A 26482-nucleotide genomic window follows, 5' to 3' on the forward strand; every position below is an offset into this window, starting at 1 on the left:
AGGCCTAAATATGTTTATAAAATACACTTCGTTTTTATAAAAAATATATATAAAAATGTCATATTACAGAAGAGGTCTGGGACCCCTCTGAGCCTGGTTCATCTTTAGGTTTTTCCTAAGGAGTTCATCCTGGCCACTGTGCTTCTGCTTATGCATTGCTTTCTCTTTGGGGTTTAGGCCAAATATCTGTTATTTACTTTGTAACAACTGCTGATATAAAAAGGGATTTATAAAATATGTTTTGTCATTTGTTTTTCCAAGTGCACGTATTTAATTATATAACCTATATTTAAGCGTTAAGGCACGATGGGGTGTGGTATATGGCCAATATACCACGGCTAAGGGCTGTTCTTATCACGACACAACTCGGAGTGCCTGGATACAGCCCTTAGCCGTGGTATATTTGTCATATACCACAAACAACCTAGGTGCCTTATTGATATTATAAACTGGTTACCAACGTAATTAGAGCAGTAAAAAAACATGTTTAGTCATAACGGTGGAATACGGTCTGATATGCCCCGGCTGTCAGCCAATAAGCATGCAGGGCTCGAACCACTCCGTTTATAAATAGTAGTATCTTCATTGGAGTTATGCCATGAAGAATCACTGGTCCACATTGTCAGGCCATTGTGGAACAGGTTTACACTCATTCTCGGGCGGCAGTAAGGCGGGCGAGACCATTATGGGCGAGACCGATTAACGGATCCGTACCCGGAAGTGGGTGGTTGAGTCACCGACTGGTCACTACAGATACTGCCTGCTGGGATGAGGCAAAGAACTGGAGAATAGCAGAGATTGATAGAAATCTGAGAAACCGAAAATCTCAGCCACAATTGATCACACTAAAACACACGGCGCTGCCGTATTATTAATTACATTGGCATAAACGGTAGAAATAACACCTCGCCAAAATGATGGAAGAGATACCGGTAGATAGATTTCAGGTGCCTAGCGCTGTTCAGGCGGAGATGCAGCCGCTTGTAAGTGGGATGTTTTTTATAGGCTACAACTTGTTATGATAAATTAATGCATTGGCTAATACAGTCTGCTCCTATACTGTTAGACTAGGCTACTACATGTTTGACGCTATCAATTTTGCCTGTAATGTATTGTTGAATTTCGATATTGGCCTGGTGTTATTTTGTTGCATTTTGTTTTAGCTGTCTGATAAATGTAGATAATGTCGCATTATTGGTAGGCAACCATAAGGTCAAGAGAGTATGCCTGGCTTTATGGCGATGAGAAGCGAATTTAAGACGACCTTGATCAATATCCGTTTTTCAAGTGATCGAGCTGCGTAGTGAGCATCGGTGATGCTTGGCGAAAACAACCAGCCTCGCTGAGCCATCCGCTCTTGGGACAAACAAATGAGACAAAGCCTGTCATTGCAAAAATCGTAGGTAGTGGATTGGCATGTATGCAACAGATCATGTTATTATTTAATTGTTTGCTATTTCTGAACATTACAAAGCAATTGGGTAGCCTATCGGAGCGAGTAAGGCCTAGCCCCCCTTCGATTACTTCATCATGCGGTGACTGCGTGGAGCGGTACCCTCCGCGGCAGCATATGGCGTTTCACTCTGAATCAAACCCGCTCGTTCGCATCAGATGCTGTAGGCATATAGTTAGTGTTGTGTCTCAGTAGACCATGTTAGTTTGCTGTATCGAGTTCGTTTTTCAAGTCCAGGGATGGGCAATACTTTTGGCTCAAGGGCCACATCTAGATTAAAAAATTCAGTGGAGGGCCACACAATTTTTTCCTGAGCAATTTGTTAATCAGAAGCAGTTTGCGGGCCTGAAAAGGGGAAGTTATTTTAAAACAGTATAGGTCCATTATAATTTCTACATACTTGCTGTCTAGTTTTAGACATTCAAGAGTGGTTTTCCTTTTTTACTCAAACCTCCCTCGGGCTAGATTGAATGGCCTGACGGGCCAGATTCGGTCCGTGGGCCGTATGTTGCCAACCCCTTCTATGGTGGAACCTATCTGGAATACCATGATTCAGCGAAAGTGTTGTCTGTATCTGCAGTGGCATAGCTTTTGGGAGTTGTGAGTGTAATGTGTGTCATGGCAGTCAATGAATGGACTGTGTACAATTAAGATGTGACTACCTGACAACCTTTGATGTGTGTGTAAAGTGCATATGTGTGTGTGAGCCGGACAGGGAATCTCACAAATATATTTTTCTAATACAGTAGCAGTAGGCCTATTGTATTTACTAGCCTATACATAATGACAATGTCATATAAACATCCCAGAACGTAAGTCGTGTGACACCAATCTCTCACTACTGTGATGCAATTTAGAACCTCTCTCTCTCCAGGACCCGGCATCGTCCACGGCTTCTTCGGAGGCAGACTCAGACACGAGGGAGGGCGAGCCAGTCACTATTAACTACAAGCCCTCTCCTCTGCAGATGAAGATAGGTGAGTGTAAGAGGTCTCAGCAGAACCTAGTACCTCAGTTTATTTCAGCACCTTGGACAGGGGTCACATGTCCGGAGAGCAATACAAAGATGTTGTGGGGAGAAATACAAGGTTCTGTAGAAGAGAGCAATACAAGGTACAATAGAAGGGAGCAATACAAGGTACTGTAGAAGGGAGCAATACAAGGTACAATAGAAGGTACTGTAGAAGAGAGCAATACAAGGTACAATAGAAGGGAGCAATACAAGGTACTGTAGAAGGGAGCAATACAAGGTACTGTAGAAGGGAGCAATACAAGGTACTGTAGAAGGGAGCAATACAAGGTACTGTAGAAGGGAGCAATACAAGGTACAATAGAAGGGAGCAATACAAGGTACTGTAGAAGGGAGCAATACAAGGTTCTGTAGAAGGGAGCAATACAAGGTACTGTAGAAGGTACTGTAGAAGAGAGCAATACAAGGTACAATAGAAGGGAGCAATACAAGGTACTGTAGAAGGGAGCAATACAAGGTACTGTAGAAGGGAGCAATACAAGGTACTGTAGAAGGGAGCAATACAAGGTACTGTAGAAGGGAGCAATACAAGGTACTGTAGAAGGGAGCAATACAAGGTACAATAGAAGGGAGCAATACAAGGTACTGTAGAAGGGAGCAATACAAGGTACTGTAGAAGGGAGCAATACAAGGTACTGTAGAAGGGAGCAATACAAGGTACAATAGAAGGGAGCAATACAAGGTACTGTAGAAGGGAGCAATACAAGGTACTGTAGAAGGGAGCAATACAAGGTACAATAGAAGGGAGCAATACAAGGTACTGTAGAAGGGAGCAATACAAGGTTCTGTAGAAGGGAGCAATACAAGGTACTGTAGAAGGTACTGTAGAAGGGAGCAATACAAGGTACTGTAGAAGGGAGCAATACAAGGTACTGTAGAAGGGAGCAATACAAGGTACTGTAGAAGGGAGCAATACAAGGTACAATAGAAGGGAGCAATACAAGGTACTGTAGAAGGGAGCAATACAAGGTACAATAGAAGGGAGCAATACAAGGTACTGTAGAAGGGAGAAATACAAGGTACTGTAGAAGGGAGCAATACAAGGTACTGTAGAAGGGAGCAATACAAGGTACTGTAGAAGGGAGCAATACAAGGTACTGTAGAAGGGAGCAATACAAGGTACTGTAGAAGGGAGAAATACAAGGTACTGTCGAAGGGAGCAATACAAGGTACTGTAGAAGGGAGCAATACAAGGTACTGTAGAAGGGAGCAATACAAGGTACTGTAGAAGGGAGCAATACAAGGTACTGTAGAAGGGAGCAATACAAGGTACTGTAGAAGGGAGAAATACAAGGTACTGTCGAAGGGAGCAATACAAGGTACTGTAGAAGGGAGCAATACAAGGTACTGTCGAAGGGAGAAATACAAGGTACTGTAGAAGGGAGAAATACAAGGTACTGTCGAAGGGAGAAATACAAGGTACTGTAGAAGGGAGCAATACAAGGTACTGTAGAAGGGAGCAATACAAGGTACTGTCGAAGGGAGAAATACAAGGTACTGTAGAAGGGAGCAATACAAGGTACTGTAGAAGGGAGAAATACAAGGTACTGTCGAAGGGAGCAATACAAGGTACTGTCGAAGGGAGAAATACAAGGTACTGTAGAAGGGAGCAATACAAGGTACTGTAGAAGGGAGCAATACAAGGTACTGTAGAAGGGAGCAATACAAGGTACTGTAGAAGGGAGCAATACAAGGTACTGTAGAAGGGAGCAATACAAGGCACTGTAGAAGGGAGCAATACAAAGGCTAGGTTTAGTGTCAAGGCTTAAAATGCATAAATATAAACACATTGACACACCTCATTGGGATGTCCAGAAAATGAAATGGTAAAATAATGACTCAATTTAACTATTTTGTAAAAAGACATGTCTTTGATGAGCAATCCCTCCTCATGATACCCTGTTAACAAATGTTCCCATAACATCTGGGATGAGGGAGGGAGTCACTGTTACTGGTGGATGGTCCTAGTCCCGCACACCAGATATTTCCTTCCCAAGCCCAGAAGGTCTGTTATATCAAAACCTCAAACTAGCACGCTGCAGTCATTAGCCTGACTTGTGTAGCCCCTATTCCCACCCATATGCTTGTGTGAGGCAACATGAAGATTTTAGAAAATGTATTTGAGTTTGTTCTTTATTTTTTATGGGGAAAGTTTTCCCCACAAGTGCGACACATCACCCACAGATTAGGATACTATCATTATTTTTGTCTATGTGAAGCTTCTGCCCTTTAGTTAGAAGGTAGCTAGCTAGCTACCATTTATATTTTTCTATTTGGAACCACGCCTTGTAGGTCTAGTAATGTGATTTGCTAAGATTGAATAATGACAAAATACCTTACTCTGTAAATTCACTCAGAAATTGTCTCAGTAAGTTCATTAGGGCCAGAATTGAGTCGTTCTTGCACCAGGTGTGAATGTGCTGTGTGTGTCATAGTCTGGGGATGTGGTGATGGCCCTGGCCTGTCATCTTTGACACATCTCTGACTCAAAACCAGATGACCAGTTGAATGGTGTCAGGAGACTGGTTATCTGAGAGCTGCCATGGCAGGATTGTGTCTGTGGCCCTCTATATTTGTCAATCCTCTGATGTCACATCTTGTGATGTGCAGAGAAACAGCGAGAGCTGGCCAGGAAGGGATCACTGAAGAATGGCAATGCAGGAAGTCCAGTGAACCAGCAGCCCAAGAAGAACAATGTCATGGCCAGAACACGGTGAGAGCTGACCTCGGTCCTGACTAGGGTCTTCTCCATTTTGGCCCATCATTCATTGTTTTCTTTCTCCCTATGTCCCTCTTTACTGGTATCTTCAACCCCTCCCATTTCTTTCACTCTCACTCACTCTCTTCCTCCTGGTCTGTTCTACCTCTTCCTTCTTGTATACTCACTATCCTGCCCACCTCCACCTTTCCCTCTTTTTCACTCGCTCCCTCTCTCCTCTCCACAGGCTGGTGGTGCCCAATAAGGGCTACTCCTCCTTAGACCAGAGCCCTGATGAGAAGCCCCTGGTGGCCCTAGATACAGACAGGTAGGTGATATCGTACACATGTAATGTCACCTGTCCACCATCACCCTTTACTATCAGTCCTGCCAACATGGATACAGTATTTAGGTTATCTTATCAAATCACATTTTATTTGTCACATGCGCCAAATACAACAGGTGTAGACCTAACTGTGAAATGCTTACTTACAAGCCCTTAACCAACAATGCAGTTAATAAAATATTTACTAAATAAACTCAAGTTAAAAAAAATCTCATCAATCAAAAAGTAACACAAGACATTTACATAACAATAACGAGGCTATATACAGGGGGTACCAGTACCAAGTCAATGTGCGGGGGTACAGGTTAGTCGAGGTCATTTGTAAAGTGACTATGCATAGATAATAAACAGCGAGTAGCAGCAGTGTAAAAAAAGGGGGGGGGATCAATGTAAATAGCCATTTGATATGTTTAGTTGTTCAGCAGTCTTATGACTTGGGGGTAGAAGCTGTTAAAGAGCCTTTTGGTCCTAGACTTGGCGTTCTGGTACTGCTTGCTGTGCGGTAGCAGAGAGAATAGTCTACGACTTGGGTGACTGGAGTCTTTGACAATGTTTTGAGCCTTCCTCTGACACGCCTAGATGTCAGGAAGCTTGGCCCCAGTGAAGTACAGGGCCATACACACTACCCTCTGTAGCGCCTTACGGTCAGATGCCGAGCAGTTGCCATACCAGGCGTTGATGCAACCGGTCAGGATGCTCTCGATGGTGCAGCTGTAGAACTTTTTTAGGATCTGGGGACCCAGATCCTAAAAGGTGTTGTCGTGCCCTCTTCACAACTGTCTTGGTGTGTTTGGATAGTTTGTTGGTGATGTGGTCACCAAGGAACTTGAAACTCGACCCGCTCCACTTCAGTCCCATCGATGTTAATGGGGGCCTGTTCGGCCCTCCTTTTCTTGTAGTCCTCAATCAGCTCCTTTGTCTTGCTCACATTGAGGGAGAGGTTTTTGTCCTTGCACCACACTGCCAGGTCTCTGACCTCCCTATAGGCTCTCTCATCGTTGTCGGTGATCAGGCCTACCACTGTTGTGTCGCAAACTTAATGATGGTGTTGGAGTCGTGCTTGGCCATGTACTGGACATTTACTCCTGAGGTGCTGACCTGTTACACCCTCGACAACCACTGTGATTATTATTATTTGACCCTGCTGGTCATCTATGAACATTTGAACATCTTGGCCATGTTCTGTTATAATCTCCACCCGGTACAGCCAGAAGAGGACTGGCCACCCCTTATAGCCTGGTTCCTCTCTAGGTTTCTTCCTAGGTTCTGGCCTTTCTAGGGAGTTTTTCCTAGCCACCGTGCTTCTACACCTGCATTGCTTGCTGTTTTGGGTTTTAGGCTGGGTTTCTGTACAGCACTTTGTGACATCAGCTGATGTAAGACGGGCTTTATAAATACATTTGATTGATTGATTTAGTCGTGGCTGAACAGGAAGTACAGGAGGGAACTAAGCATGCACCCCTGAGGGGCCCCAGTGTTGAGGATCAGCGTGGAATATGTGTTGTTGCCTACTCTTACCACCTGGGCGTGGCCCATCAGAAAGTCCAGGATCCAGTTGCAGAGGGAGGTGTTTAGTCCCAGGATCCTTAGTTTAGTAATGAGGTTTGTGGGCACTATGGTCTTGAATGCTGAGCTATAGTCAATGAACAGAATTCTCACATAGGTGTTCCTTTTGTTCACGTGGGAAAGGGCAGTGTGGAGTGCGATTGAACAGCCTTTCAAAGTACTTCATGGCTACCGAAGTGAGTGCTACGGGGCGGTAATCATTTAGGCAGGTTACCTTCACTTTCTTGGGCACAGGGACTATGGTGGTCTGCTTGACACATGTAGGTATTACAGACTCGGCCAGGGGGAGGCTGAAAATGTCAGTGAAGACACTTGCCAGTTGGTCTGCGCATGCTTTGAGTACACGTCCTGGTAATCCGTCTGGCCCTGTGGCTTTGTAAATGTTGACCTGTTTAAGGTCTTGCTTACATCGGCTACAGAGAGCGTGATCACACAGCTTCAGTGTTGTTTGCCTCAAAGCGAGCATAAAAGGCATCTACCTCGTCTGGTAGGCTTGCATCACTGGGCAGCTCGCAGTTGAATTTCCCTTTGTAGTCCATAATAGTTTTCAAGCCCTGCCACATCTGACAAGCGTCAGAGCGGATGTAGTAGGATTCAGTCTTAGTCCTGTATTGATTGACGCTTTGCCTGTTTGATGGTTCGTCTGAGGGCATAGCAGGATTTCTTATAAGCATCCGGATTAATGTCCCGCTCCTTGAAAGCAGCAGCTCGAGCCTTTAGCTTGGTGTGGATGTTGCCTGTAATCCATGGTTTCTGGTTGGGAAATGTACACTACCATTCAAAAGTTTGGGGTCACTTAGAAATGTCCTTGTTTTTGAAAGAAAAACACATTTTTTGTCCATTAAAATAACATGAAATTGATCAGAAATACAGAAATGCAGTGTAGACATTAGCTAACACAACATGCCAATGGAACACAGGAGTGATGGTTGCTGATAATGGGCCTCTGTATGCCTACGTAGATAATACATTACAAATCAGCCGTTTCCACTTGTTGATGAAGCTGATGACTGAGGTAGTATACTCCTCAATGCCATTGGATGAATCCCGGAACATATTCCAGTCTGTGCTAGCAAAACATTCCTGTAGCGTAGTATCCGCGTCATCTGACCACTTCCGTATTGAGCGAGACACTGGTACGTCCTGCTTTAGTTTTTGCTTGTAAGCAGGAATCAGGAGGATAGAGAAATGGTCAGATTTGCCAAATGGAGGGCAGGGGTGATGCATCTGTATGCATCTCTGTGTGTGGAGTAAAGGTGGTCTAGAGTTTTTTTCCCTCTGGTTGCGCGTGACATTTACCTGCATTAAAGTCCCTGGCCACTCGGAGTGCCGCTTCTGGATGAGCATTTTCTCATTTGCTTATGGCCTTATAAAGCTTGTTGAATGCGGTCTTAGTGCCAGCATCGGTTTGTGGTGGTAAATTGGCGGCTACAAATGATATGGATGTGAACTCTCTTGGTAGATAGGGTGGTCCACAGCTTATCATTAGGTATTCTACCTCAGGTGAGCAATATCTCGAGACTTCTTTAATATTAGACATCGCGCACCAGCAGTTATTGACAAATAGACACACACCCCCGCCCCTCGTCTTACCAGACGTAGCTGCTCTGTCCTGCCGAAACACGGAGAAGCCAGCTGGCTCTATATTATCTGTGTCGTCATTCAGCCAAGTCTCTGTGAAACATAAGATATTACAGTTTTTAATGTCCCGTTGGTAGGATAGTCTTAATCGTAGATCGTCCAGTTTATTTTCCAATGATTGCACATAGGCCAATAATACCGAGGATAGTGGTGGTTTACTCACTCGCTGACAAATTCTCACAAGGCACCCAGACCACCGCACCCTGTATTTCCGTCTTTTCTTCACGCAAATGACTGGATGAGGGCCTGGTCTCCGGGATGCAGTATATCCTTCGCGTTGGACTCATTAAAGAAAAAAAAATCTTTGTCCAGTTTGAGGTGAGTAATCGCTGTTCTGATGTCCAGAAGCTCTTTTTGGTCATAAGAGACAGTAGCAGCAACATTATGTACAAAATGAGTTACAAACAATGCAAAAAAACTAACAAAATAGTACAGTTGGTTAGGAGCCCGTAAAACTGCCGCCTTCCCATTCGGCGCCATTGTGACAGGCATGAGGTGAATGTACATATAAGATCAACAGTGATGACATGAATCTATGTAAATGACCATCCACTTCCCTTTATGTTGCAGTGACGATGACTTCGACATGTCCAGATACTCCTCATCTGGATACTCCTCAGCCGAGGTGAGATGTGTGAGGGACCAGGTACCTATGCACTCTGGGTAACACTACTTAAGCCCGGAACAGATACAACAGCCGACATAAGGAGAAACGAGACGAGACAAAACGAACCAGTTTTAGAATGTTGTGTTGTAGAACAGCTGACTAAAGAAGGGGCATTCAGATAAAAAAAAAGACCATACGTGTATTTGCTACCATTTCCACTGTGATGGTGCCTCTTTACAATTTATTTGGTTTTTATTTATTTAACCATTATTTAACAAGGAAAGTCAATTAAGAACAAATTCTTATTTACAATGACGGCCTACCCCGCCAAACCCTAACCCGGACGACGCTGGGCCAATTGTGCGTTGCCCTATGGGACTCCCAATCACGGCCGGTTGTGATACCGCCTGGAACACAGTGACTGATGTACTTTGAAACAAAGCTGCCTCTGGTTGTAACAAGTTGTAGCAAATGAGTATCATGAAATGCATGCACCAGAAACAGGGTGGACTTTCGTGACTTGTCAGAGAAATATCAGCAAGTTAGGCTAGCTAACTGCAGCAAAATAGCTATCTGTCTGGTAGGCTAGCTAGCTAACGGCTTGGCTAAACACAGAACATCTGTTAAATGGACACCTCTCTTCTTTAGCTAATATTTGAGTAACTGAATCTTATAAACTCCAGCAGCTGACATGAGACGTTCTAAAACTAGATCAAGCAAACCTCGGTTCTAAAACTGCATAAAAACCGTCGTCTCGTCTCAGCTGTTGTATCTGTACTGGACTTTACAGTCATGCCTGGCCATTGCTACTCATCCCCACCACACTCACAATCTTCATGTTCTCTCCCTTCACAAACCTCATTACAGTAAATACGGATTACTGTTGGATAAAATCTCAGGCTACCTTTATTCATTTATGGTCACCACAACTGACCCATTCTTAAAACCACTTACATTACATATTTTAGTCTTATGTCTTTGTCATTAAAACATTTAACTACTGTAACAAGACTGTCTTCAAAAGCCTGATATGATCGCTGAAGTAAGTAAACTTCAATAACTTATGATAAAACATAGTGGTTATGGCTTTCACAGTGTAACAATATGACTAGCCTTCAGTTCCATGGGTACTCCTTGAAGACTCTACTTATCTGGGAGGAGACACACTAGTCTAGGCCTCTCTGATTCCTCCTGGTCATTATTGTGTAATACAAGTGAAAATAAAAACAAGGTCAGTTGATAAATAAGGGGTGTAGACAATGGTCAGGCATGTTACTAAGGGGTGTAGGGGATGGTCAGTCATGTTACTCAGGGCTTTCACCGTGTGAAAAGCCTTTAGTTACATGGGTACTCCTTGAAGACTCTACTTAATAGTCTTCTTAAGTCTATGGTAGAGTGTCTGCAGCCCCAGTAATGTGACATTCCCCTACACCCTCTAGTAACATGACTGACCATCCCCTACGACCCCTTAGAACATAACTGACCATCCCCTACGACCCCTAGTAACATGACTGACCATCCCCTACACCCCTTAGTAACATGACTGACCATACCTTATACCCTCTAGTCACATCCATATGTCCACCCTTGCAGCAAATCAACCAGGACCTGAATATCCAGCTGTTGAAAGATGGTTACCGGCTGGACGAGATCCCTGACGACGAAGACCTGGACCTGATCCTGCCCAAATCTGTCAACCCCACCTGCATGTGCTGCCAAGCCACCTCCTCCACCGCCTGTCAAATCCAGTAGCCCACACATCTGCTGTGAGTTTACTCTGCCATTAGAGCGGCTACAGAGAGCATTGATAGAATATGATAATTATATGAAAACAAATAATCAACTTATCGGGCAGAAAGTTAAATGTAAAAAGAAAAAATAGAAAAAAAGGAAAATTAAGACAAACACAAAAATGTTAAAATACGACTAACAGTGATTACTTCCTCCTATGGTAGGACATGCACTTCTGTTTGTGTTTGAGATCTGGGAGGAGACACACTAGTCTAGGCCTCTCTGATGCCTCTTCCTGGTCAATATTGTGTAATACAAGCCGAAAATAAAAACAAGGTCATTTGATTTAAAATATAATTTTCATGTCCCTAAATAGGAAATATTATCTTAACTGCTGGTGATAAAGCTGCTCTGCTTACTTGACTTCGTCATATTTATTGCATTTTATTTCGTTCATTTTTGTAGTTATATACTTTTTATTTTAAGGATCTGTATGATTGTATGTACTGGGGTGTGTTGTAAAGATTAATATCTGGTATCTGATACTGTAATTTGGTACTGAAAGCAGGGTTGTGTAGCATCGGCCTGGTCCATGGACTCATTCAGTCTACCTTGACACTTTTGCCCTGTTTCTTATGTTCTGGTTGGAGGTATTTATGGTTTTTAAGGATGAATGTATTGCAAAGGGATGACATTCATGATGAGCACCTACTGTAAAGGGATTGGGAAATGTATCTGAATTGGCTGTTTGTTCCCACATCTTACTACTGCACACTCTGCTACTTTGTCCATTCTTCATAGATTTATCACTTTTGAATGTGTTATTCTTGCACATTTGAGTTTGTTTGGGTTCTACGGTAATATGTGTACGGTGATTAAGGTGATTGCTAATCTGCGATGACCCTTATTCAAGAGGATGATACAGCACTCTGTATCATTGGACTCATTCTACAACACAATACTTTTTCCAGTTTGCTTACACAATTCACCCCAGTAGAGGCCAAAGGGAACAAGTGGTTTTGTTAAGTAAAAGTATAAGCCGACTTTAGATAGCTTTTTGGATACAGCCTGTTGACATCCTACCATGCCCCTCCCACATTGTGTCTAACTAACCACTTCTGCTATCTTGATTGGCACAATCATTCTAAATAGTGTCAACAGAGCAGACACACAGCATGGGGTGGGGTGCAGTTTATTTTCCTTGTGATTGGTTGGAAAGTGATCTAAGTATCATTAACTTTGAGTACTAATCCCTCACTGAGTCCTTCACTCAAACACCTCAGAGTTGATTTGCGATTAGAATATGCCTTAAAGTAAAGAATATTCAAACAAAATGTGTGTATTTATTGCCAGTCTCATGACCTAATGTATTTTAAAGGGATTTGCAGTATGAATGTATGCATTTAATTTTTTCATTTATTATTTATTTTACTATTGTGTTCTCATGTAGACACTTACATTCTAGTATTTAACAATGTTACTGTCCTGTGTAGTGTATAATATCAATAAACACAAAGCCAACTGAACCTTCTTGGGGTGTCTACTGCATACTGGGGCATTTTTCTAAATGCATTTCTCTCTCGCAGGGTGAAGGCAGGTACTACGTTCATTAGCAATCTAACAATGAACATGTAATGGAATACATTGTTGAAATAAGTAAGCTACATAAAAAAAATCCATATGGGGAAAAAAGAATGGATGATATTTGGCCTACAAAATGGGTGACACCATCTTGGCTCCCTATAAAATGATGCAACCTCACATAGATCATACTGATGTACAAAGAATTGTTTTAATGTTAAAAATATCTGACATAATTAACTACACAGGTATTTACAGTGAGCAATACTATTATAAATTAGTTATCCACAGGTTGACAGATGGAGCTTCAGACTTTCAGAAAATTAGAACAACTTCAAAACGTCCAAGAATGCTGAGCATGAATTCAATCTGAAAGGCACAAAGTATTACACAATCCCCTATACAAATACAAAAATAATGTACAAAGTTCAAAAAATGTTGCAATACTGCAAATGTTGTAATAGTAATCTAAGCTGCAACACACAACTTTACATTCTATTTGGATAGTTTCAGTTGGCAATTTGACACCTATCTCAGTTGTACAAGTAACCCGTCACTGCACTGCTTTGTGTTATAACATAACCATAATTTAGGCAATTCAATATCAACTACTAGCACACACACACAACTACCAAGGTGATTTATACTATTACATTATGGAGCACTTTAATACATAAGGCCTCTCATTGTCTGGTAGTGTAAAAACAAAATATATGTCCAAAGAATTGTTTTGGACATACTTCACATATATTATTACACTGCTACTTGATGTACTTAATGTACAGCATTCCTTGTAGAAAGAGGAAATGAAATATTATGCGAAGAAAGTGAATGGCTCGACGATTTATACCGCTTTTGTCATTCCAGTGATAATATTGCTCATACCACTAGGGGTCACTAGAGGCCAGTTATTACCAAACAGAAAACAAACAGGGTCATGTTCAATCGGGCACTGGGCCCACAGTAGATAAAACATTTTCATAACATTTTGCTAAAAAATGTATTTGTGTTTGTTATTGGGTATATAAAGTAACTAGCCTACTTCCACCTCCCTGTAGTGTATTTTGGTTGTGCCTGTGTGTCTCACACCTCAGTAGGGCTCTGGTCTCCAGAGTCGCAGGAGGAGAAGGAGGTGGAGGAGCGGCTTCTTCTGACTGTGGGGCCCTGAAGCATGCTGGGGTGAAAGCCTGCGTGGCGGCGGGCGTGTTTGGTCAGATGATCACTCCTCATGAAACACTTGTCACATAGTGGGCAGGTGAAGCGCTTCTCCCCCGTATGTGTTCGGTAGTGGCGTGTCAACTCGTCTGAACGAGAAAACCTCTTAGTGCAGTCTGGCCAGGTACACTGGAATGGCCTCTCACCTGAAGAATCATAGCCACCAAGAGGACAAAGAGAAGGAAGAGGGAATAAGTGGAGTCATTCTGAGGAGTTCTCAATGACAGAATGAAGGTCAACATTTTTCATAATAAATCAAATTGGCTAACATTCTATTCTACAGGTGTGCAATTGAGTGAAAATTCCGGTTTTGAAACGTCACTTACCATTAAGCACTTAAGAGCTGTTGTAATATTGAATTCTTATAACAAGGCTATATAACAATAATATGTTCTCTATGTATCAACATTTATATGAAATGATAGATATGTCAGGAACATTGTAAGATTTGTATAAAATGATCTTAAGGGGATTCTACATGCTCATTATTATACCGACTGATCAATAGCAGTTGTACTACAAATAGGCCTAATTCATTCAAGTGTTGAATTCCTTCATGACCAGGTATCCTGTCTAGAAACAAAAATATGAGTGTAGTGAAATATGTGATGTAAGAGGAAGGGGTGTTGCATGGTTACCAAGGACAATAAGTGGGCTTGAGTGGGTTTATTACAATAATATATCCAGGCTACACATTAAACATAGGTAACAGGTCCTTAACACTTGGATGAAATGGTGGGCTATAGACAGGTTGGTTGATTAGCAACTAAACTGACGTGTGCGCAACTATGGGGCAAAACAGACAGGGTTTACTTAGACCGTTGACAACATGTAAACTATATTTCTTCTCCAAATGTTTATTGAAAACATAAATACATTTGAACAATGAGTACCTGTTGCCTCTAATACATTGTTACAGTTGTTGGTATTATCTATGTATAGTCACCTACCTAACGTTACATGTACATATTACCGCAATTACCTCGACTAAACTGTACCTCTGCACATTGACTCGGTACTGGTACCCCTTGTATATATCCTCGTTATTGTGTTACTATTTTTCCTTTAGTTAATTTAGCACATTTTTCTTACTTACTTTTTAAAAACTCTGCAAGTAAGCATTTCAAGGTAAGGTTGTTGTATTCGGCGCATGTGACAAATACAATTTATATTAACCTGTCTGGGCTAGGGGGCGGATAAAAAATGTACCAAATTTAAACAGGTTACTACTCTGGCCCAGAAACTAGAATATGCATATTATTAGTAGATTTGGATAGAAAACATTCTGAAGTTTCTAAAACTGTTTGAATGGTGTCTGTGAGTATAACAGAACTCATATGGCAGGCAAAAACCTGAGAAAAATCCAACCAGGAAGTGGAAAGTCTGAGAATTGTAGTTCTTTTGATTCTCTATCGAAACTACAGTTTCTGTGGGGTCACGTTGCACTTCCTAAGGCTTCCATTGGCTGTCAACAGCCTTCAGAAAGTTATTTCAGCATTCTCCTGTCGCTGGGCAGATAATAGGAGATCAGTCACTAAGTGGACTGCCTGTGAACAAAGGGATTGGATATGCTCGGTCCCGCGAGCGCGCCGTTCCTTCTTTTTCTTCTTGAATGAATATGCTATTGTCCGGTTGGAATATTATCGCAATTTTACGTAAAAAATACCATAAAGATTGATTTTAAACAGCGTTTGACATGCTTCTAAGTACGGTAATGGAACATTTTGACTTTTTGTCTCTCGTTCCGCGCTCGCGCGTTTTGCCTTTGGATAAGTGATCTGTACGCACGAACAAAGGTATTTGGACATAAATATGGATTATTAAGAACAAAAACAACATTTCTTGTGGAAGTAGCAGTCCTAGGAGTGCATTCTGACAAAGATCAGCAAAGGTAATACAATATTTCTAATACTAATTCTGAGTTTAGGTTGCCCCGAATTTGGCGGGTGTCTGAATAGCTCACCGTGATGGCTGAGCTATGTACTCAGAATATTGAAAAATGTGCTTTCTCCGTAAAGCTATTTTAAAATCTGACACAGCGGTTGCATAAAGGAGTAGTCTATCTATAATTCTTAAAATAATTGTTATATATTTTGTCAACATTTATGATGAGTATTTTTTGTAAATTGATGTGCACATTCACCAGCGTTTTGGTGGGAATACATTTTCTGAATATCACGCGCCAATGTAAAATGCTGTTTTTGGATATAAATATGAACTTTATCGAACAAAACATACATGTATTGTGTAACATAATGTCCTAGAAGTGTCATCTGATAAAGATTGTCAAAGGTTAGTGCTTCATTTCGCTGTGTTTTGGGTTTTATTGACACATGTCCTTGCTTGGAAAATGGCTGTGTGATTATTTTTGTCTATGTACTCTCCTAACATAATCTAATGTTTTGCTTTTGCTGTAAAGCCTTTTTGAAATCGGACAATGTGGTTAGATTAACGAGAAGTGTATCTTTAAAATGGTGTAAAATAGTCGTATGTTTGAGAAAGTTGAATTATGACATTTTGTTGTTTTTGAATTTTCCGCCCTGATATTTCACTGGCTGTGTCCCGCAGGTGGGACGCTAGCCCATAGAATTGAATATGAAAATAAATCAAATGTACAAATGAAATGCTAGCTAGCGAATTGAGCCACATTGGCATCAACATTAAAACAGTCAAAACACCTCAAAACAAGGCATGGTATCAATAACAAGATACAAAGAGCTGAAACGAGCCACCTACGATTCCGCACGACAGCGTCTTGTCATTGTTGCTAGCTATCGGACCATTCAGAATCATAACAACGCACTCCTTCTGGACACATCTATGAGCGCGCATCATTTTTGTGACATTGTCGACCAACCCGTCTATAATGACAGGTTCACAATCTAGTCGGGACTATGAAATTTCCGACTTGTAACTGGTTGAATGCGGCACGTGTAGAACTACAACCAATTAGCAAGTCGGAAATCTTTGAGTTTCCTAATTCTGACTAGCACGTGAGCAAGACCTATGTAGCCTAGTAGAAGTTTGAATAGAGTACCACAGTATGAGTCATAATACCCATAAAACCTAGCAGTCAAACATAGAAATGGTTCCAATCGTTTTTCCACCATTCATCTTTCTCATAGGGGATTTTAGAAACACTTAAAATAGGGTCTGTGTTTCATGTTGGCTTACCCTGGCGTTACATTTTGATAACCGTGTAAATCTCTCTAGGACAAGGTGACTTTAATCAATATATTCAGCTCTATTTACTGTCATATTCAAAAATGCTAATTAGCGTCAAAGTAGACATGCAAGACTACAAGTCCCTAAACCACTAGGTTTTATGGGTATTATAACACCTCCACTCTATGTGCCGTATCTACATGTCTAGGAAGTCAGTTTCTGTACTACTATGCACACTGTTCTCATTTCTTGCTCAACAATTTGTGTCAACCATAATGAGAGATTGAGGACTCATCTTTGTATCTGTGCCATTATAGCACCTGTGACAACATGCACAGCTCCATTGAGGCAATCTCCATTTTGAAGTAGTACATTTTGTTCTTCATGATTGGCTGATCACTCCTGATGTCCTGGTTGGGCATGACTCCAACAGGGTCATCTGGATGGATCAGCCAATGAAGTCGGAAATCCCATCCAGTTAGTTAAAGTGGTGAAAGCCCTCAATGGCGCTGCCAATGCTAATACTGCCTTTTGGTCACTAGAGGCCTCTATGGTGTCAACAAGAATCACGTCCCACTTTGTGCACACACCTCTCTGCCCATGGATACACCTCCGCAATCAAAACACACAGGAAGACAGTTCATGTGTAATTTGAGTTATGTACAACACGCACACATACTACAGAGCGTAGGCACGATGGTTATCTAGATTCTAGAATACCCCAAATCGAATTGTCTTTAGTACAAACTATGAGAGCCATAGTAGACTGGTCAAAGTTATGTTCTCAATAATCTCTGCGCCAGTGTGGGCATACAGAGCTAGGCTATATACCAGTATAGACTATCTAGTTTACTTCTTAACCTTTACAACACTTACCAGTGTGCACTCTAAGGTGGGCTTTAAGGTGGGAAGACTTGCCATACATCTTCCCACAGCCGCTGAACGGGCAACAATGTCTCTTCTCTGAGGACACATGCACAATCACAGCCTTCTTGTTCCGTGACTGCTTTTCTGTCGAGGAATGTGGCGCCCTTGCAGTGTCCCCGCTCACCCTGTGACCACACAGGGATTCGTTAACCATGCTGTTGGCATCACTTTGGCCCAGACATCTACTACCCCCACCACATGTCTCACTGCGTGTTATCTGGTTACATTTGTTCAGGTCGAGCAAAATCATCGCCACCATTAACAAAGTCCTATTTTCTTGGTTCTCTTTCGACATGTCTTCTTTCGGTTTGGCATCGGGACAGCGGTCCTCCGGTGGGCGGCGGTTTGCGATGGAGACTAAACACTCGGCAGCGAGATCAACCTCCGACATTGCCGAAGCCTTTATTTATTTAACCGGTAACAAAAATATGTTCCCTAAACGGATGCTGATATTTTCGCCTTTGATAAATTGACGCTCCTTGTAATTTATCAAGTGGGTTATCTTCACATCACAGAGATTTCAGGAAACATGTGGTTTTCAGTTCCACATGCGTCTTCTTTGTGTCTCAAAATAATACTATTTTACAGAAACTGATCAAATAAACGCTCTTTGGTAACTAGGCTACTGACTAGATAATTATCTTTATGTTTGATTTACTTCTCTGTAGCCTGTAAATAATAAATACGGTCCTGGAATAGTGTTGTAGGTTCTGCTGTCTTCTTTCTCTCCTCGCAAATGCGTCAACTTGTCCTACTTTACAGCATGAAGCTGTTCCCAACTCCAAGAAACAAATTCGCGGAATCCCAGGGTGTCATAATAAAACAGGGCTGCAATTGGCTACGAGTAGAAGTGACGTATTTTTTGTATACACTACTTGGAATAGCTCGTTCATATTCATTGATGGAAGGGATGGTGGGCCAATCACTGGATGAACAATATGAAAAGGGGGACTGTTTCTGTCATGCCACACATCATTGTTGACCAGACTGCGCGAGTGTTCTTTTTCAAGGGTTAAGGCAAGGCGCATTGCAACACAATTCCTCTAGCTCATTTCCGTAACACATTTCTTCAGCACCGAACACGTCTCTTTGACAAAAACGAATATTTTTTCCCTTACATTTTTTCCAGCGTAGCCTATAGCCTCACATGACAATTAAAAAGTGACATTTATTTGGGAATATCCAGCGCTCAAGATGCAAGGACTGACTAGATCCATGACGTCGACATAGTTCTGACCCTGTTTTGTGCTAAACTCGTGAGGCATTTATGGATTATATTCTTCAAGAATCAATGGGAAAATATCAAGAATTATAAATACTGTAGCGAATTCGAGGCCGAACCTCTTGACGAGGTCACTAGGTGTTGTGTTAAGGTCACTACAATACTATTGAACAGCTTCCCAAATCCCGAACTGTAGCCTACTTTGAACTTTTGGGGTTATTTTCTTAGCTCAGGGTTATACACTGAGTGTACAAAACATTAGGAACACCTTCCCTTTCCATGAGAGACTGACCAGTTGAAAGCTATGGTCCCTTATAGCAAAAGGAGGTGCAATTCAATATTAGGAAGATGTACCGAAATGTTTTGTTCACTCAGTGAATAGCCTAATAATCGTTCTATTTTAATTTACTAACACAAGCTATAGGCTACATTTGAATTAACTGACCTTACATAGCCTATTATAACCACAGCGTGTCTTCATTATGTTTCAGTGGTTTGTCATTTTACTCTCAAGGGAACTTACTAATTTAAAACAATGTTGCTCTACTTGAGTTTCTGATAATTCATTTCTCTGTTACAATTATGGCATACTCATCTGCAAATGCATACATAGAATGAAGTCCAGGTCCTGAGAGGTAGGAGAAATCAGCCAATGAGGCTGCTTGTAACAAGAGCCCCTCCAAATGTAAACCCCTTTCTCCGAGCTCACCAGGACACAGTTCGAAGAAAAAATAAACCGTGTTGCCACTTGTCAGGAGAAAATATGTTGCTACAGTCCCCACCGTGATATCCACGTGCCTGGTTTAATTAGGCTTGTGGTTTATTCCATTCTACCCCAACCCGGTTAGACTTCGGTAAGACTATGCCTAGGACCTAGCCTAATATCAGAATGAAATTATTCTATAGCCCCCCCCCCCCCAATACACCCATGTCTGGTGGCCTTACTAGGCTAACAGGATATAGGCTATACGAGTGTAGGAAGACGTCGTGACCATAGGCTATTGCCTGAATCTACAGTCTGCACTGGAATTCTCCACTGTCCATAAACACGTCATTGGATGTCTGTTATTGCCGCTACACCCCTTACCGACAGTATATCACGTTGGTACGCTCTAACATGTTATTCTAACCAACACCACCTCCCTGTGTGTCCACGTGCGACTGTAGAACAGAATGTTCTCTTCCGTGAACTGAGTATGAACTCGTGCGCCATAGCAGTTAAGAGGGCCAAGTTCCTCGAAGATTAGGCTACAGCTACAGAGCTCCCCAGTTTGTAGTCCCAATACCCAGAAAAAAAACGTTTCTGGTTCGTTCAGTCATCCTTACAGGAAAATGAATAGGGTTTTGGAATAGGCTAAACACCGAAAATACGATCTCAGGCTTAGGAGATCTTATACGTTTTTGTTGTACGATATAATAGCAGTCAGTTAACATGACCTTTATGAATTATGAAGCCTTTGTGTTTTTTTTAAATCATTACATAAATTATTCAAAATTCACAAAAAGTGACGTTAGTTGATGAATATTGTCTCATTTAACAAAACGTATAAGATCTCATAAGTTTCCTGTGTTTACCACATACCTTATTTTCGAAGATTATCAAAACCCCCTACAAAAACGTCATTGATTTTCCTCATAGGCTTTGTTCAACGAACCATGGCAGAGTTAGTGCCTACAAAAAGACGCCATTACTATTTCTCTCTATTGGCATGCGTCTCTGTTTTCATATAGGCCTATCTGTAATCTATAGTAGTTGTCCCAGATAGCCTACGTTCCAAACAAACATATAGCAACGCGTTTTCACACAATTCTTACATTTGAGTAATTTAGCAGACGCTCTTATCTAGAGCGATTTAAAGTAGTGAGTGCATACATTTTCATACTGTTTTGAGCTATCGTTTGTATCAGAGTTAGGCAATTTGTTACATTGTATTTTTTAAATTTGGTTTTTGAATAGGTTTCACGTTGCCAAATGTCAAACGAACTAAAATGCCCAAACAAAAACATGTGTCCATGCAAGTCATTTGTTTATTGGACAAAAATACTTACCTTAAATCCATTTTTGATTATCATAAAGCATCACTTGTGTCTCCCAATCTTCATATTGCTTTCGCTTTGGTCTTCCAACAGCATGCGCCAGGAAAGAGCGCAATAACCGCTCTAACTGCGACATTAATAAGCTATATTCAGTATCCTATATCCCTTGTATAGCCCCCTTTTCCCCTAATCTGCATAACATGCGCTCAAAAATGCCCTGCTACTCACAAAATGTTTCAGAGATTTCAAGTTATGATGCTGCATGGATTTCATCAAATGCTCGCAGTCAAACAACCAATAATAATGCGCGACTAGCGTTCTTTTTCTGTGTTTGGTCCAGACTGCGTTCTCAACTACAGCTGTTGTTCGAATTGAATTGGACCGAGATCACACTTTTTGAGCGAACCATGGTGCGTTGTTTAGTGCGCTCCAAGTGTGGATAGAGTATTCACACCAGTTCAAAGGGGGTAAACTCACCAGAGTTCGGAAAAACCTTTCGGAAAAACTGCACCAAAACAATTTGGTGTGAAAGTCCCCTTTACTTTGAGATCTCGTTGAATGATCGATGTGTGTGGATGTGGTCCGTTCATTGAACCCGTAGTCAGCATCTGCTTGGATTGGTATGAACACTATATGCACTAGGAGCGCACTAAACAATGCCTCACGGTTTAGGGTGATCTTGGTCCGAATCCATTCGTAGGCAATCATGATGCGGTTTGCGGCAGGTGAGAACCCAGTCCAGACCAAACACAGGAAAAGAATCAGAGGCTCTCAGTATTGTTGCTTGGTTGGTTGACTGCGCAGTACCATATTTTTCCAGGCTGTAACTTGATATCTCTGAAACATTCTGTGATAAGCAGTTCATGTACAGTAAGAGCTCATTATCTGATGCAGATTAGGGGAGACGGGGGCTACACCGGAGATATAGGCTCAGTGGCGACCTGTCATTCAGTATTTTAAGCCCCACATATTTATCTATGTACAGTGCATTCGGAAAGTATTCAGACTCCTTGACTTTTTCCAAATTTTGTTACATTACAGCCTTATTGTAAAATGTATTACTTAAAACAAATCCTCAGCAATCTACACACAATACCCCATAATGACAAAGCGAAAACAGGTTTTTAGAAATGTTTGCAAATTTATAACAAATAAAAAAACAGAATTACCTTATTTACATACGTTTTCAGACCCTTTGCTATGAGACTCAAAATTGAGCTCAGGTACATCCTGTTTCCATCGATCATCCTTGTTTCTACAACTTGATTGGAGTCCACCTGTGGCTGTGGTAAATTCAATTGATTGGACATGATTTGGAAAGGCACACGCCTGTCTATACTAGGTCCCAGAGTTGACAGTGCATGTCAGAGCAAAAACCAAGCCATGAGGTCAAAGGAATTGTCCGCATAGCTTAGAGACAGGATTGTGTCGAGGCACAGATCTGGGAAAGGGTACCAAAAAATGTCTGCATAATTGAAGGTCCCCAAGAACACTTAAATGGAAGTAGTTTGGAACCACATAGATTCTTCCGAGAGCTGGCCGCCCAGCCAAACTGAGCAATCGGGCGAGAAGGGCCTTGGTCTGGGAGGTGACCACGAACCCGATGGTCACTTTGACAGAGCTCCAGAATTTCTCTGTGGAGATGGGAGCACATTCCAGAAGGACAACCATCTCTGCAGCACTCCACTTGGAGTTTGCCAAAAGGCACCTAAAGATTCTCAAACCATGAGAAACAAGATTCTCTGGTCTGATGAAATCAAAATGTAACTCTTTGGCCTGAATGCCAAGCTTCACATCTGGAGGAAACATGGCACCATCCCTACAGTGAAGCATGGGGGTGGCAGCATCATGCGTGGGGATGTTTTCAGTGGCAGGGACTGGGAGACTAGTCAGGATCGAGGGAAAGATGAACAGAGCAAAGTACAGAGATATCCTTGAAGAAAACCAGCTCCAGAGCGCTCAGGACCTCAGACTGGGGTGAAGATTCACCTTCCAACAGGACAACGACCCTACACACACAGCCAAGACAACACAGGAGTGGCTTCGGGCCAAGTCTCTGAATGTCCTTGAGTGACCCAGCCAGAGCCTGGACTTGAACCGGATCGAACATCTCTGGAGAGACCTGAAAATAGCTGTGAAGTGACGCTCCCCATGCAGAGCTTGAGAGGATCTGCAGAGAAGAATAGGAGAAACTATGTGCCAAGCTTGTAGCGTCATATCCAAGAAGACTCGAGGCTGTAATCACTGCCAAAGGTGCTTCAACAAAGTACTGAGTGAAGGGTCTGAATACTTAAGTAAATGTGATATTTCAATTTTAAAAAATAAATAAATTTACAACAATGAAAAAAAAAACAGTTTTGGCTTTGTCATTATGGGGTACTTATTGTGTGTAGACTGATGAGGGAAAAAACAACAATTTAATCAATTTTAGAATAAGGCTGTAACGTAACAAAATGTTGAAAAAGTTACGGGGTCTGAATACTTTCCGAATGCACTGTATATATTTTATTTTATGTTTGTTGCTTGTTTTGCATGTTATTTTGGCATTAATACGTGTCACATATCAGTTTGCAAACAATATAAAAAAAAAATATATATATATTGAGTTAATAAAGCCACATACAAACAGTCTCTTTTTTTGCTTTCTTGAGTAAGGCAGCTCCAAAATGCAGCTGTTTTAGCCTAGCTCAGTGCTTTCTGTGGTGGTGCGGCAGCCATCAGAAAATACAGACCATAAGGGTTGGTAGTCTTCTCTAGTTGCGCCATGATTGGCTCAGTGTTCTGTCACTCATGGGGACACTACATCACCGCATAATCTACAGGGAGAGCTAGAAAGTTCAAGCCCCCTTGGGTGCTACCATAGATTTACATTAGAAGTGCCCATCCAAGAAGGCTCAATGTCATTGGCCATAGATAAAATGATGTCAAATCAAGTCTACTGTAGCTTTGATTGGACTGATCATGTCAACAACATACTTTCAAAATCTTAGCTAGCAACCTAGACAAGGAGTCGTCCTTATGAATCACGTCGCCATCTACTGGCAAATCCTTTTTAATCCTTGTCAAATGAAGATAAATAATGAAGAGAAATTATAGATAAAACGTGTCGGTGCTCATCGGGCATTGGACATAAACATTACACAAGTTGGAAATCGCAAATTCAACAATGAGTGGTTTGGAAGGAATCAGTGGCTAACTGCAAGCGTTGCAAAGCAATCACTATTTTGCTATTTTGCTTCCCCTGCTATTTGGTGGAGAGGGTGTGTGGTCCAAGTCTGGTTTTAAGGGTCTCTTTTCCAAGCTTAAAAGGAAAAACATTCATATGCAACACCATGGGCCAGAAAGGTTGAATACATTGGCCATGCTGTCAATCCACCATGACTTCTGCCGCGTTCAAAACTACTGGAAACTCTGAACTGAGAAATCTCAGACTCCAGTAAGTTTAAGACAACTGGGAACTCGGATAGAAACAAGCTCAGACTGGGAAAATACATATTGAATGGTCATCCAACTCGGAATTCCAAGTCGGGAACTCTGGCCTCTTTCTAGAGCTCCGACCTGAAGATCACTGACTTCATAATTCAACCTTGCTTTTTCAGAGTTCCCAGATGTCTTGAAATCACCATACATACAGAGAATGCAAGACTTTGTTGACAAAGTTTTATGAAATTTTTTTTCACAAGGACCGCTTCGTCACCTTCCTGTTCAAGTGAGCACAGCACAACAAGGTGAGTCCAAAAATGTCTTGTATGCCGCTGCATAATTTGCGTAATTTTTAAAAATATTGTTTTATTTAACTAGGCAAGTGAGTTAAGAACAAATTATTTACAATGACTACCTACCCCAGCCAAACCAATTGCCTTAGAGCACTACGCCACTCGGGACGTAATAAATTACGTAATTTGCCAGGGAGATACAATGCATTCGGAAAGTATTCAGACCCCTTGACTTCTTCCACATTTTGTTACGTTACAGCCTTATTCTAAATTGACAAAGCGAAAACAGGTCTTTAGAAATTTTTGCATATGTAGCTCAGTAGGTAGAGCATGGTGTTTGCAACGCCAGGGTTGTGGGTTCGATTCCCACGGGGGGCCAGCACAGAAAAACAAAAATGTATGAAATGTATGCATTCACTACTGTAAGTCGCTCTGGATAAGAGCGTCTGCTAAATGTAATGTAAATGTAAATGTAAAAAATAAAAAACAAAAATACATTATTTACATAAGTATTCAGACCCTTTGCTTTGAGACTAGATATTGAGCTCAGGTGCATCCTGTCTCCATTGATCATCCTTGAGATGTTTCTACAACTTGATTGGAGTCTACCTGTGGTAAATTCAATCGATTGGAAATGATTTGGAAAGGCACACACCTGTCTATATAAGGTCCCACAGTTGACAGTGCATCTCAGAGCAAAAACCAAGCCATGAGGTCGAAGGAATTGTCTGTAGAGCTCAGAGACAGGATTTTGTTGAGGCACAGTTCTGGTGATGGGTAGTTAAACATTTCTGCAGCATTGAAGGTCCCCAAGAACACAGTGGCCTCCATCATTCTTAAATGGAAGAAGTTTGGAACCATCAAGACTCTTCCTAGAGCTGGTCACCCGTCAAAACTGAGCAATTGGGGGATAAGGGACTTGGTCAGAGAGGTGACCAAGAACCCAATGGTCTCTCTGACAGAGCTCCAGAGTTCCTCTGTGGAGCTGGGAGAACCTTCCAGAAGGACAACCATCTCGGCAGCACTCCACCAATCAGGCTTTTATGGTAGACTGGCCAGATGGAAGCCTCTCCTCAGTAAAAGGCACATGACAGCCTGCTTGGAGTTTGCCAAAAGGCACCTAAAGGACTCTCAGACCATGAGAAACAAGATTCTCTGGTTTGATGAAACCAAGATTGAACTCTTTTGCCTGAATGCCAAGCGTCACGTCTGGAGGAAACCTGGCACCATCCCAACGGTGAAGCATGGTGGTGGCAGCATCATGCTGTGGGGATGTTTTTCAGTGGCAGGGACTGGGAGACTAGTCAGGATCGAGGGAAAGAGCAACGGAGCAAAGTACAGAGAGATCATTGATGAAAACCTGCTCTAAATACTTTCCTAACGCACTGTATGTATACTGTAGCTACGAAAGTAATACTAAGTATATGTTGTGTAGTAAGCTGTTGGGTCAGGTGCTGAACAAAAAGTTATATTGACTACATCTGTCTTAACTCGCTCATTAATGTCTTAATTGAAATTACGGATTGCATCTTATCCACTCATCGTTC

At 41.8% G+C, this 26482-nt stretch overlaps 2 protein-coding genes across 4 annotated transcripts; one reads left to right on the top strand and one right to left on the bottom strand.

Moving 5' to 3' along the window:
* Window positions 1–606: 606 nt before the first annotated feature.
* On the top strand, window positions 607–12598 carry LOC106585716 (protein FAM219A). Of its 2 annotated transcripts, none has more exons than XM_014172253.2 (6): window positions 607–983; window positions 2328–2430; window positions 5094–5196; window positions 5429–5509; window positions 9305–9380; window positions 10935–12598. In XM_014172253.2, the coding sequence occupies exons 1-6, from the start codon at window positions 915–917 to the stop codon at window positions 11091–11093; spliced, it is 591 nt and encodes a 196-aa protein (XP_014027728.1). In that variant the 5' UTR covers window positions 607–914; the 3' UTR covers window positions 11094–12598. The 2 variants fall into 2 exon arrangements, with proteins under 2 accessions (XP_014027728.1, XP_014027729.1); XM_014172254.2 differs by having other exon boundaries at window positions 614–983; window positions 9305–9359.
* Window positions 12599–12845: 247 nt separating this feature from the next.
* LOC106585360 (Krueppel-like factor 9) lies at window positions 12846–21678 on the bottom strand. Of its 2 annotated transcripts, XM_014171470.2 has the most exons (3): window positions 21232–21678; window positions 17910–18085; window positions 12846–14014 (listed from the first exon to the last, which is right to left on the bottom strand). In XM_014171470.2, the coding sequence occupies exons 1-3, from the start codon at window positions 21240–21242 to the stop codon at window positions 13737–13739; spliced, it is 465 nt and encodes a 154-aa protein (XP_014026945.1). In that variant the 5' UTR covers window positions 21243–21678; the 3' UTR covers window positions 12846–13736. The 2 variants fall into 2 exon arrangements, with proteins under 2 accessions (XP_014026945.1, XP_014026944.1); XM_014171469.2 differs by lacking the exon at window positions 21232–21678 and having other exon boundaries at window positions 17910–19780.
* Window positions 21679–26482: the final 4804 nt, after the last annotated feature.

This window comes from Salmo salar, chromosome ssa24 (genome assembly GCF_905237065.1).
Source record: "Salmo salar chromosome ssa24, Ssal_v3.1, whole genome shotgun sequence".
Lineage (NCBI taxonomy): Eukaryota > Metazoa > Chordata > Actinopteri > Salmoniformes > Salmonidae > Salmo > Salmo salar.

What these genes read in the sequence shown, in the direction of transcription:
- LOC106585360 (XM_014171469.2), bottom strand. Translation starts at nt 18,351, where the DNA reads ATGTCGGAGGTTGATCTCGCTGCCGAGTGTTTAGTCTCCATCGCAAAC. An exon ending in CCACCTTAGAGTGCACACTG is followed by an intron (nt 14,015 to 17,909) that starts GTAAGTGTTGTA and finishes ATGATTCTTCAG; the next exon opens with GTGAGAGGCCATTCCAGTGT.
- LOC106585716 (XM_014172253.2), top strand. Translation starts at nt 915, where the DNA reads ATGATGGAAGAGATACCGGTAGATAGATTTCAGGTGCCTAGCGCTGTT. An exon ending in TCCTCTGCAGATGAAGATAG is followed by an intron (nt 2,431 to 5,093) that starts GTGAGTGTAAGA and finishes TGTGATGTGCAG; the next exon opens with AGAAACAGCGAGAGCTGGCC. An exon ending in GTGGCCCTAGATACAGACAG is followed by an intron (nt 5,510 to 9,304) that starts GTAGGTGATATC and finishes TTTATGTTGCAG; the next exon opens with TGACGATGACTTCGACATGT.